The sequence below is a fragment of the Nelumbo lutea genome, chromosome 1 (genome assembly GCF_056320005.1).
Source record: "Nelumbo lutea isolate HS-2025 chromosome 1, American lotus-T2T, whole genome shotgun sequence".
In the NCBI taxonomy this organism is placed as follows: Eukaryota; Viridiplantae; Streptophyta; class Magnoliopsida; order Proteales; family Nelumbonaceae; genus Nelumbo; species Nelumbo lutea.
The window spans coordinates 76,676,842-76,691,219 of NC_142684.1; the positions used below are offsets into that span (position 1 = coordinate 76,676,842).

Below are 14,378 nucleotides of genomic sequence, written 5' to 3' on the forward strand. Positions count from 1 at the left end.
AACAATTAGAATTGTGCTTATACTCGTTGCTCAATTAAATCTGCAAGTGTTTTAATTTGATGTGAAATCAGCTCTCCTAAATGGAGATTTAGAAGAAGTTCATGTTGAACAATTACAAAGATATGTGATAGAAGGAAAGGAGGACAAGGTCTACAAGGTTTGAAAAGCTTTGTATGGCTTAAAAAAAGCATCCTAGGCATGGAACAACAAGATTGATAAATATTTCCGTAAGAATGGATTTGAAAAAAATCCAAATGAGTCATTACTCTATTTCAAGGAAGGTATGCATGATTTTATTCTTATTTGTCTTTATGTTGATGATTTGATTTATGCAAGTAACAACCCAAAATTGCTGAATGAATTCAAATTAGGAATGACCAAGAAATATGAGATGATTGATTTGGGGTTAATGAGATACTTTCTTGGGATTCAAGTGAAACAAAGAAAATGTGAAATGTCCCAAATGAAGTATGTTGATGATTTGGTAGAAAGGTTTCATATGTCAACATGTAAACCCCTAACTACTCCTATGGCTATCAATGAAAAGTTGTTAAAGGAGGGTGGAACAGAATTGGTAGATGCATCAATCTATAGAAGTCTTGTTGGTTTCTTGGCCTATGTCATGAACACAAGGCTAGATATTGTTCTTGTTGTGAGTATCGTTTGAAGATACATGAACGAACCAATTAAAGTTTATTTTGGGGCAGCAAAGAAAATACTTAGATATGTAAAAGGGACCAAGAACTTTGGGCTGGAATACGAAAGAGAAAATGACTGCAAGTTGGTTAGATTTTCAGATGGTGATTAGGTTATAGATGATTGAAAAAGCACAATTGGATATGTTTTTACTTTGAGAAGTAAAATGGTCTCTTCGTCATCTAAGAAGCAAAATACCGTGGCACTTTCTTTAACTGAAGCATAACACATTTCAGCCACTAGTGCATCTTGTGAAGCAATTTGGCTTAGAAGACTTTTGAAAGACCTTTAATTTGTGCAAGATGGCCCAACTACAATCTACTGGTTGCGGTAATACTTCAGCTATTGCAATGACAAAAAATCTAGTTTTTCATGAAAGAACAAAGCATATTGAGATGAGACACCAGTTCATCAGAAGTTCAACTGAGAAATGAGAGATTGAACTAAAGTTCATCAATACTAAAGATCAACTTGTTGATGTCTTCACCAAGTCCCTAGGTTCTTAAAAATCCAAAAATTTTAGATCTCTAATGAAAATTAGTGTTGAAAAATATGGGTGCTAATTTTGTAATTTTCTTGGGAGTTGAGAACTGAAAGTTATAAACTGTAAAAGGAAAACTCTTTTTTATATCTTATAATCTGAAGCATTTTGTACATTAGCTAAAAATAAAGTAAAACCCAGACTCGTACACTAGCTTTTCATTTTCTTCTCTTCATTCTATAATCTTTTTCTCTTCTACAGATTTTTTTTTTTTTTTTAATTCTTACTTTGATTTTTATTACCACACTTCTATTGCTCTAAAAGAAGCCTTTATGGCTGAGTTAAAGCAAAATGACCTCCAACTACCAAGAAGCAATCGATAAGGCTTCTTTTAGAGCAGAATGGTTCTGTATCAAGTTAGGCATTTAGGCTTTTAATCACAACTATATCAATGGAGAATCTTTCCGTTTACGAGAGCGATCACTATGGCAAGACAACAGTATCGATCGATGGCACTATTGTACGCTCAATATGTCTGTATAAAAGGACAAGATGCCATTGCATGGCACTAGTTTCTGCCATTTGCATTAACCAGTGTGTACGTGTACGGTGTAAAAGCAAGTAATACTTACCCATCGTCAACGTGTCTTTGATATTTCTTCCACTTCTTCAGACATGCAAATTTGGGTAGCGCTTATAAATACCCACCCATCCACACTCACCATTAACTCATGTTATAGAAAGAAACAAATATCCATCGTTGCTTAATTACCTTGTTAGCTAGCGTTAAAGAAAAGAAGCGATCAGATCAGAGGGATTAATGGCAAGGTCCATTATCTTAGTAGCCTTGTTGGTGGGGTTGGTGGCCATAGCCGAGGCCTCTACCTACAGAACCACCGTCATCACCACCATCATCGAACACCACCAAAGCCAGTCTGAGATGTGCCGTGAAGAGATGCAGAAGCACCCATTGAACGAGTGTAGACGGTACATGCAGTCGTGGCAGAGTGCGGTGTTGTTGAGAGGCAACGCAGGAAATGTGCCTCAAGAGTGCTGTGAAGAGTTGGAGAATATGAAGGATGAGTGCATGTGCGAGGGAATCCATCAGATGGTTCAGCAGCAGCATCAGAAGTACCAGAGAGAAGAGAAGCAGCAGGAACAGATGATGAAGAAGGCAGAGAAACTTCCCTCCATGTGCGGCATGTCCCAGAGCTGCAAGTTCCACGGAAATGGGTTTTAGATATGAGGGGAAAATGCATGCACCGGGTTTTCTGATTCTGCCCTTCTAATTAGTATAAAGGCTTGTACGTACTTTACGCATACAATCGTGTGTGTAGTGTGTATGATGGGCTGTGATTGGAAGGGGTGGTCTACTTTCTACATGTAGCCTCTCTTAATAAAATCGGGGTGCAGTTAATTGTTAGTTTTTGCTCTCTCTCTCTCTCTCTCTCTCTCTCTCTCTCTCACTCACAGTTCTGGTGCTTCATGTTTTGGCCTTGATCAACTAGATGGGTTACTACTCATCAGTCTAACGTGTTGATGAATTCCATGCACGTGAATCAATCCCTAGTGTTAGTCAATAAATCTACGAAAGCGGAGCATTGCTGATTACGTCGATCCATCCCTGGTGTATTCCTACTAGCTAGGTATCTAGTGATTGGATCGGTAATGAAATTATAAATAGATTAATTTCTTGGTTAAGTAGTGGAAAAATAAAAGCAGTTTGGAAAATTGATTTTATTTGAAATGAACTATTTTTCTTGATGTTTGGATGAATACATAAAAGTCATTTTCGGAGATGGAAATTAAAAGGCAAGTGGGAAGGAGGTAGAAGGTTTTTCGACTTGGGATGAATTCACAGAAATTAAATGATTTTCCTTTACCTTTTAATATTGATAGCTTAACTTGGATAATGATGTGATGATGAGAACCTTGTCTTGAGGTCGCTAATGGTTGCGAAAGGAGGTGGTAGATTTGTCAATGCTTCTGATGCCAAGGGCACTCTTCCATCTCTTCTCCCCGTTGGAACTTCCCAGTAGGGTCCCTTGACCTACAAATTAACAATTAAGTTTTTGCTTTATTAGAAATAGAAATGATTTGTCGTCTCGTCTCACATATTAGCCCTGAATCTATGGCCGCCAGGGCCTAGGGGTTTCCTAATGAGTAATGACACGGTTAGGCCGATTTCCGGTCTGGCTAGTTTGAAGTTTGAACCGGCCATTCATTAATGCGTTGACACGCTTTCAAACTTAGATTTGCACCCGGCCATCTGAGTCAAATGCCTCGACAAGTCCAAACCAATGTCTTGAAAATCGAATCTGACCGGTTGGTTGAACCGTGACATGGCCCCTGTACCTGAACTTTCAAAAGGTGCCAATTTAGTACCTATAGTGCTAAGAAAGTTGATATTTTGAAAGTTTGAGTACAATTAACTGGCACTAGACGTACAGAATACTAATTGAGAATTTTTCCCAAGAAAAAAAAAACCTCTTCCACCGATCTCTCCTCTTCCTGTTCGTTCAAACCTAACTAACACCACCACAAGTGCCACCAGCTCTACCGCCAACCAATACCTTCGATGCCATTACCGCCCCCGTCGACAAGTCAGGTAATCTCTCTCCTCATTTTTCTCTCTTTCTTCTTCTTCTTCTCTTCGGTGAACTCTGTTCACCGCATCCCTCTCCCTCCAACTCCGCTGGAGACCTAAGCTATAGTTTTTGCTTTGTGCACTTCCTAGGATCCGAAACCAATGGCAAAAAATCGAAAACATAGTGAGGCAGAGGCTTCAGAACCTTCGAAAAAAGAAGAAACTGCTCGCCAGAGATCTAAACAGACGCTCATGGGGTGGAAAGATGAAGTTGAGGAGAAAGAGAGTGATTCTCTAGTGTCAGGAACAGGGAGAAGGTACTTGGTACGTGTTCCCGACGCATTGTTTACAGGTAGGTTCGTCACTAGCTATTGATTTTTGTGGGGATTAATTACTTGTTATTTCTATTGACGGGAGAGGGTTTAATGATTTATAGGTACTGACATTTGATATTGAATGTGGCTTCACTCTTGCCCCATTGCAAGAAAGATAACAAGGTTGAGTCAAAAGAAAGCAAGGGATCAACACTGAATGAGCTGGTTGAACTGAGGGACTATTTGTCTTGCTAGTTTTTTGAGGTATGTTTTGGAGAACTCAAGCTATTGACTATTTTCGTTGGAACTGGATTTGTTTTCATTATCACTTAGATTTATAGCTAGTTTTTGCAAAATTTCATTTAAAATGTTTGTACTAGTTTACCTTGTCAAGTCGTATGATGTAGACATGAAAAATAGAATGGGACCTGAAATAAAAATACATGATTCCCGAACCTGACCCGACCTATTGGGTTTAACCCGGATCTGGATCCGACCCGATTTAACTTTCATAGTTTTAAATGTATTTTTTAACACATTTTGAAGACTCAAAATACTTTAATTTAAACAAGGAAATTGTTTTATAGATTCTAAAGTGTTATTTTTTCCAATTAAAAAAAGAAGAAAATCAAAATCAACATATAAATAAATTATAAACTTTAAGTCTATAAAGTTAGAAGTCAAAAAAATTGCAAAAACACTTGGTATATATGCAAGGTATCATGACCCGGCAGGGTGGGTCAACCAAAACCCGAACCCGACTCGGGTAAAAAATAACAATAATTAATTTAACTCTAACCCAACCCTAACCTGATCCTAAACCAAATATACTTGACCCTAACCCAACCCTACAGGGTAGTCAAGTTGGGTTTACCATTTAACCAGACCCATTGACATCCCTGCAAACAATTGTTTTATATAATAATTATATTTTATATACTACTTTTAATATTTTTTTATAATACAAAAATAATAATAATTAATTTTAGATAGGGTTGTTTATCAAATTTAGGGATGGCAATTTTCCACATTTCCCTTATCCCCATGGGGATCTACCTCGAATGGGGCAAGGATGGGGTGATTTTCCCCCCACAGGGAAGGAGATGGGGAAATTTTCATTCCCGTTGATGGGGACGGAAAGAGCACTCCCTACCCCATGTGGACCCCGATCCCCGCTAATATATATGTATATATGCATAGTTTATATATGTATATATGTACATATACGTCTATATGTAAGTATTTTTAAAAATATGGTTGAATATGTTTGAATATTTTCTAATAGGATTGCAACTTTTAATTATTTTATTTTTATTTTTTAAATAAAATAAAAAACAAAAACATAATGGTTGAAATTATAAAGGATCATGGGGAGTGGGGATCATTGTGGAGATAGGGATGGGGATAACTTTGTCCTTGTTAGCGGGGATGGAGATGGGGACATGGATAGTGATTTTTGTAGGAACAGAATGGGGAGATGTTCCTCGTCCCCGCCCCGCCCCGTTGCCATTCTAAATCAAACTAATCAAACTAACCAACCCGATTTCTAGTATTTCTAGTCAGGTATGGTTCAACAACTTTCTAACTCAACTAGGTTGGATCAGTTTCGCTTTGGCCATTTGTAAATTAATTAAAATCGAACGACCCAACAATGGATATATTAATATTTTACATTTTAAATATAATTTTTTAATATAAGAAAGTGGCAAAATTCTAATATTTCTTAGGCAAAAATAGTTTATATCATAAATTTAATTTTTTTTAAGTTTAAATCTTTTGAACCGACCGACCAAACTGAAAATTGACCCAAACCGATATAACTTAAGTGACCAATCCCCTAACCTAACTAGGTCGATTTGGTTAGCCAAACAAACCTACAATTGAAATGAACCAACCTGTGAATAATAGTTTAATCTCCAATAATTATTAAAAATTTTCTATTAAATAACAAAACAAAAATAAATTTATACATAATTATTGAAAATATATTTATAAAAAAAACAATAAATAATCACTGAAATAAAATACATATTAATTTTAGTATAGATAAATATATAATAAATAAAGATTAAATTTTTAAAATTATTATTAATAAACAATAATTTTTTTGAAAGTTATTTTCTAAAAATATCAATTGGTATAAATGAAATTAGTTATATACAATACTATTTATTTATTGAAATAATATCATTATTTGAATTTAAAATATTAATTACTTGTTGAATTTAATAATCCATAAAATTATAGTACTATTAATACATATTTTTGTTATTTTAACTATTTAAAATCTAGTTATGTTAAATATTTTGTTATTTAAAATATTTAGTTATTTAACTAAATATTTAAAATCTTAATCTATTTATTGTAATTGAAAGTTATTCAATAACTATTTAAAATATATTATTAATTGATTTAAAATATTAATTTTAATGTTTTGTATTTTAACTTTTTTAGTTATTGAAATATTTAAATAATATTTCATTTTTAACGTTAGTAAGACACGAGCAACCACTCTATTGGCTATATTTTGTAAATTTTGTTTTCTATACAAGAAAAAGTGTTAAAGGCATTTTTGGAATAAAAATCATGGACCTAATGGAAAAATAAACACTCCTTAATGAAAGGTTGATTAAGTAAATAAGTTGTAAAATATATGGGATGTTTTAGTTAAATGAAAACTATGAGATTTAAGTAAATATGTAAAACTATAAGGTGTGTTCTAGTAAATGACCCTAATAGAAACACATAAGAGTATACAATTGTTTTATATTTTCAACTTGTTAAATAATTAATAATTATTCATATTTTATATACTACTTTTAATGATTTTTTTATAATAAAAAAATAACAATAATTCCTTTCAATTAGGTTTATTCATCAAACTGATGAAACTGACCAACCCTATCAACTCGACTCGAGTTGGTCGGTTTTCTAGTATTTTAGGTTGGCTTTGGTTAAAAAAATTTCCCAATTCGACTAAGTTGGATAAGTTTTACTTTGGCCATTTGTAAACCGACCAAAATCAAACGACCAAACAATGGATATTTAGTCTAAAATGTATTATATCATAAATCTAAAAAATTGACCCAAACCGATACAACTTGAGTGCGTCGGCTTTCACAAAAGGTTAGTCGATTTCAGCTAACTCCCCAACCTCACCAGGTCAATTTGGTTGGCCAAATAGACAACGATCGAACTGAACCAACTCATGAATACTCATAATTTCAGCAAAATTAATAGTTTCATCTTTCATAAATAACAATAGTTTAGTCACCAATAATTACTGAAAATTTATAGCGAAAATACACAGCTATTGAAAATATATTGATAATGAAAAAAATACAATAAGTACTAAAAATATATTAACTTAGTCAATAAATAGTATAATCTCAAATAATAGTTTAATCTCTAATAAATATTAATCAATAAGTTATAAAAAATACAATAAATACAATAATTGTAATAAATTAAATTAAATTATTTCAATAATAGTAGTTTAATATCCAATAATTATTGAAAGTTTTCTGTTAAATAACAAAACAAAATAATTTTATACATAATCATTGAAAACACATTTATCACAAAAAAACAATAAAAAATTACTGAAATACAGTAAATATTAATTTTATTATATATAATTATATAATAAATATAGATTAAGATTTTAAAATTATTATTAACAAATATTATTTTTTTTAAAAGTTATTGTCTCGATTTATTACTTGATATAAGTGAAATTAGTTATTTACAATATTATGTAAAAATATTAAATAATTATTAATTTCAATATTATTTTATAATTATTTTTCTACTTTTAAGACTTTTTTTTAAATTTATTGCATAATTTATTTATTTTAACTATTTAAAATCTAGTTATGTTAAATATTTTTTATTCAAAATATTTAGTTATTTAAATGCTTAAATAATATGTAAAATATTTAAATTTTAAAATGTTAATTATTTATTGAATCTAATTATCCATAAAATCATAATTTATACTATTATTAGATAATTTCATTATTAATTTTGTAATATATTAAATTATTATTAATTTCAATATTATTTTTCTACTTTAAAGAATTTTTTTAAAATTTATTACATAATTTTGTTGTTTTAACTATTTAAAATCTAGTTATGATAAATATTTAGTTATTTGAATATTTAAATAATCTATAAAATATTTATTTATTTTTTGGTTTTTTAGTTTTATTTATTTAAATCTATTGCATATTATTAAATATTTGAAAAACATTTAAATTGATAATCCAGAAAAACATAATTTAAATTGTTAGTACATAATTTTGTGATATACTTTGTGAAAATATAAAATTATTTTTGTGTTTTTAATAAATATTTTAAAGTTATTATATAATTTTGTTAAAATATTTAAATAATTCTTAAATTTTTTTATCCAAACTTTCTTTAGATAGATATAGATAAAAAGTAGGGGAGAGGATAAATAGGAATTAGAGTTAATTTAGGAGAGAAACTCTCTAACAAATTAGAGATAATTTTGGAGAAAGTGGTGGAGATAGTTTAGGATAAATTTTAGAAGAAGATATTATTTAGGTTATTGAGAAAGTACATTTCATTGGTTGTTGCAAAAATGACATGGAATGAAAAAATAAAAAAATCAATAAAAGAGAAAATTTCTTGATCGCTTTGTTTTAATGTATATATTGTTTTGGCTCGCATAGAAGCAGCCTGGTTTGAATGTTATTCACAAAGCGCACCTCACACCAATCTCACAACACATTGATCCCATAATGTATTGGGAACATCTCGCATACTTATATAGTACTATTATAAATGGGAGATGTTCCGATGCACAGGGGATGTGCCTGTGAGGTTGGAGCAGATCCCTTCCCAACGAACAGATCCAGACTCCGTTTAAAACCTCTAGTAACGTATATTTTGCTTGGAAGTTGGAGTTAACATGGCAATGGGAGTGAGTCCAAATCAGCCCCCCACAACATCTCACAGCACATCCCCACCGTATATTGGAAACATCTCTCGATGATAATCCCAGAAGTGATGGTGTCATCATCGGGAGATGCTCTCAATACATGGCGGAGATGTGGTGTGGGACATTGTGGGGGGCTGATTTGAACTTGTTCGTATGGGCTCCGCACAGAGCATGCCCCACAGCTCATCCCTTTATGTATGACCATTTTTGCCCTGGCAAGATGTTCTCAATTCACGGGTGGGATGGGTTGTGGGGTGCCCCATTGTATTTTTTTTTTAAATTTAAACTAAATTTTTAAATTTAATTTTTTAAGTTTAAATCTTTTGAATCGACCTACCAAGCCAAAAATTGACCCAAACTGATATAACTTGAGTGACCAATTCCCCAACCTGACTAGGTCGGTTTGGTTGGCCAAACAACCTAGAATTGAAATGAAGCAACCTGTGAATAATAGTTTAATCACCAATAATTATTAAAAATTTATAGCAAAAATACACAATAAATTAAATTTAAAAAGCTACATAACAGTAGTTTAAACTCTAATAATTATTGAAAAATTTCTATTAAATAACAAAACAAAAATAGATTTATACATAATTATTGAAAATATATTTATCACAAAAAATAATAAATAATTACTGAAATATAATAAATATTATTTTAGTATAAAAAAATATATAATAAATAAAGATTAAATTTTTAAAATTATTATTAATAAACAATAATTTTTTGAAAGTTATTTTCTGGAATTATCAATTTGTATAAATGAAATTAGTTATATCATTATTTAAATTTTAAAATATTAACTATTTGTTGAATTTAATAATCCATAAAATTATAATACTATTAATACATAGTTTTGTTATTTTAAGTATTTAAAATCTAGTTATGGTAAATATTTCGTTATTTAAGATATTTAACTATTTAACTAAATATTTAAAATCTTAGTCTTTTTATTATAATTGAAAGTTATTCAGTAACTATTTAAAATATATTATTAATTGATTTAAAATATTAATTTTATATTTTGTTATTTAAGATATTTAGTTATTGAAATATTTAAATAATGATTCATTTTTAATGTTAAATTTTTATTATTTGAATAACATGTAGATTGAATAGTTCAGAAAATCCTAATTTATGTCGTTTGTACATAATTTTGTAAATATTTGAAAGTTATTATATAATTTTGTTAGAATATTTAAATAATTCTTAAATTTTTTAATTTAAACTTTCTTTAGATAGATGTAGATAAAAAGTGGGGGAGAAAATAAATAAGAATTAGAGATAATTTAAGAGAGAAACTCTCTACTAAATTAGAGATAACTAAGGAGAAAGTTGGGGATAGTGGAGGAGGTTGTTTAGGAAAAATATTAGATTATTTAAATTATTGGTACCTGTGGGAGAGAGAGAGAAATTTTAGAAAAATTTATTTGAGAAAAATAGAAATTCTAATTGATAATTTCACAAATAACATGAATTAAAAGAATAAAAAAAAACATTTCTAGACTTTATTATTGTAATATATATATATATATATATATATATATATATATATATATATATATATATATATATATATATATATATATATATATATATATAAAACCAATGCTTTGGCTCGCATAGAAGCAGCCTGGTTTGACTGTTCTTCACAAAGCGCACCTCATAGCTCACACTAACCTCACAGAACATCTCCCATTAATGGGAGGTACACCGAGGATGTGCCTGTGAGGTCGGTGTAAAGTATGCTTCGTGAGGAACAGATCCGTTCCCCACGAACAGATCCAGACTCCGGTTAAAACTTTAGTAACGTGCAATTTGATTGAAAGTTGGAGTTAACATGGCAACGGGAGTGAGTTCGTATGGGCTCCGCACTGAGCGTGCCCCACAGCTCATCCCTTCGTGTATGATCGTATTTGCCGTGGAAAGATGTTCTCAATTCACGGGTGGGATGGGCTATGGGGTGCCCCACGGCGCATTCTGTGGAGAGCCCATCCTTTCTCAAAAAGAGCATGGGACACAATAAGAAAAAAATTCCAAATCCGATGGTTGCCCTTGGAGTCGGTTCCTGGTGGGCCAGACACAATTCAAAATGAATGCTTGAAATCCCACCTAACCTAACACACACGCACACACAACACACACTATTGATTATTGAAGGCGGGTACTTGTTAGAGATCCTATATTTCCCCATTTGAAGCGTTCACGTCAAACTAACTTTGGCCACAAAACAAATACACAACGCAATGCATCTTGCAGCTGCATACAATTCATGACCAACACAACACCAACCTTCTCTCTCTCTCGATCTCTGTATTGTGTGCAAACATGAGGCTGGTTGTGGAGGTCTTGACGGGGACGCTCTTTTACGTACAAGTAGACGACAATGCTACGGTGGGTGATTTGAAGAGAGAGATCGGGGCCCAGGAGAAATTGCCCGAGGATCGCTTGATCCTGGTGCTGCACAATCACAACCACCATGGCTCTTCCTCTGTGATGGTGGACGACAAACTTTCCCTCCTTGAATATGGTGTCCGAGATGGGTCCCATATTCATCTCTGTTTCTACCCCCTCGATGATGCCGCCCATTATCATTTGCTTTTCACCCTCCCTGACTCTCTTACCTGGTAGACTATACATTACATTTCTCTCTCTCTCATTAGGATCCACAGCTTACAATTAAGCAGGGAAAAAAAAAAAAAGAAATGTATATAGATAATAGATTAATCAGATGTAAATCAAGTTTTCTGGCTACTTGTAATTTCAATTGATTAATTTTACTTTTCATAGTTTGAATTTGTGAATGTGCATGGTTTGATTTACAGAAAGGAGCAGGGCCTTCTGTTATTTCACACTCTCGTTACTTGTGAGTCTGACGAGATCGTACGTTTAGAGATTAAAGCTTTCAGACGGCCACTGTGATCGGCTGAACTGAACATGCTTTACTCGTTCAATTATTTGAATATCGTTCTGAAAAGCCCGGCTAAAAGGAGCTCGATGAGGTCCCAACAGCCAGTTACAACGAGATCATATATATCATATCGTCTGTCCCCTGCCCCTGCTATAGAAAATTTTGTGGCCCGCCAAATCAATAGCAATTAACCTGCCACACCAGATTTTACATTTTACATAGAGTTTGGGCCTGCATTTTGAGTTTCAGGGTCGATTCTTGGCACACATTTTGAGTTCCGATTATAATCAAGTTGGGACTTGGGACTGGTTTTAAAATTGCAGGTAATTAATAACCTCATATAAATTATAAAATGCCTATAATTATCATGAAACGAGGTCGAGGTGACAAAATTTCAATGACTCCGACTCACAGTACCATTGAAAACATATAGATAATCCCCATCTTCGACACCATGCCAACGGAGACTGCAGTCATCTCGCATGATCCTTTGCTTGTGGATGAAGAAGTAGTCATCTGCAGGGAGGAATTTCCCATCCAACAGTAGTCTCCTCAACTCCCTAACAGTGGAAGACTCTTTCATCTCCAATGCGATGGCTGCAGAGTTCAGCAAACTACAAGTCTGCACCACCAAGTTGATCAACTCTTTCACTGCAGGAGGCTCTATCATCTGACGACTTAACACGACTACTTCTGATTGATTAGAGATGCCATACTCGCGTAAACAGCGCAAGTCTTCATCCATCTCTACGCCTGCCAAGTAAAGCGCCATTCTTTTAATCGCGCAGCCCTCCACTATATGGATTTTCTCCTTCAAGCTACGCACCGTTTCTGTTCTATCAACTTCTATCTTTATCCGCTTTGCTGCCATAATGACAGTGATTTGGATTTTGCTACAAGTTTCCACAGGGTATTCAATCGGTGCAATCGTAAGATTGATTCTTGTGCCATCAACAACAATCGGATAATCTTCCATGTCAAGTCCATCCATTAACTCCCACTCACATACTGCAAGAGTTTGTGAAGCAACTGGAACGCCCAAGAGTTGTTCGATCTTTTGTTTTAACTGCAGAATGGTTTCCTTGTAACCCACCTCTATGCTGAATTCACACGCTCCAGTAGCAATGACAACCCTCATTTTGATGCCAAAGCTTAATTAAAAGCACTTCAGTTTCTCTAGATCTGTTGGAAGCATATATAAAGGACGAACAATGAATTAAGTAGACAATTGCTATGTAATATTGCCATAGGACTTCATAAATTACTAAAAGCAAATAGCTAGCTAGCTAGAAATGAATTCGGTTTAGAAATGAAAAATGGAGGAGATTCATCACATTACCTGCTCTCCACCTGGGTTTAGAATTCAAAATTAATTTGACAATTCTAAAATTTCAGAAGCTTAAATGGGAAGGCTGAACTTACAACTCAGGTTCATGACAAAAAAATGACAAGTTACTAACTACATGTATGTACTTTCTATTAATTCCTGATCTGAATGCTGCTCTTATGAAATTAACGGCTGATGCATATAGTTACAAGAGAATCATATCAGATGAGCAGTGTAGTGCTTGCAGAAATGTTCATGCTTAAATGGTTAATTTCCTTTTAAGCTTGCCACTGGGCCATACATGATTTTTCTTCTCATGCTTTTAGATTAAGCCCAAAAGGACGGAGAAGCGTCTCAGCCTCTCAGGCTCTCTATCAAAAAACAAAGCCCAGCATTTAAACTCTTGAAAATTGGAATCATCGGACCTAAAGTCTGTTTCAACAAACCACAAACGGTGCCTCACCCAAAAGTGTTCTTTCCAAAACTAGCCATCAATCAATCAAACATTGTCCTAGTTAAAATGGCTTGAAGCCTAAGGTTATGTTTGGTTTGGTAGAAAACGAGAAAGTTGAGGGAAAGTTTCTCAACAAAATTTATGAAATTTCTATTGGACCTTCCGTTTTCTTACTTTCTATCAAACCAAACACAACTTAGAAGAAGAGAATACGATCATTTGGGTATTTCTTACTTTCTATCAAACCAAACACAACTTAGAAGAAGAGAATACGATCATTTGGGTAAAGATGTGTGAGACAAAATTTAAGGGAGGACCGGTTTCAGAGACTTTAAAAACCTTCAAATGGGCTTCGTGTAAAGTGGGTTGTGCCTGCTGGCACGGTACAATTTTGAGGGCTGTCCCTGCCTTAGCGGGCCTGGGCTGGGCTGTGGGCGGGGCCATGGGCCTGGGCCAAGCCGGGCCAGGTCTTTTTTTCTCATTTTTTGTCAAGTAAAGTCTAAAAATGGTACATATTTTGGGAAAAATAAAAATGTAATAAATATTTTTAACAAAATACAAAATAGACAACAAATTGAAAAGAAAATTTTAGAAATTTTATTTCAATTGAATTTAATGAATACAAAGTAAAAAAATAAA

General features: G+C 33.0%; 2 protein-coding genes across 2 annotated transcripts; one reads left to right on the forward strand and one right to left on the reverse strand.

Annotated features, from left to right (window-relative positions):
* The first annotated feature begins 1,997 nt into the window (after positions 1–1,997).
* Positions 1,998–2,417, forward strand: LOC148875479 (2S sulfur-rich seed storage protein 2-like). Its single transcript, XM_088964592.1, has one exon. The coding sequence runs from the start codon at positions 1,998–2,000 to the stop codon at positions 2,415–2,417; it is 420 nt and encodes a 139-aa protein (XP_088820718.1).
* Positions 2,418–11,310: 8,893 nt separating this feature from the next.
* LOC148875480 (Ubiquitin-like superfamily protein) lies at positions 11,311–13,207 on the reverse strand. The gene has a single exon (XM_088964783.1). The coding sequence runs from the start codon at positions 13,094–13,096 to the stop codon at positions 12,353–12,355; it is 744 nt and encodes a 247-aa protein (XP_088820909.1). The 5' UTR covers positions 13,097–13,207; the 3' UTR covers positions 11,311–12,352.
* Positions 13,208–14,378: the final 1,171 nt, after the last annotated feature.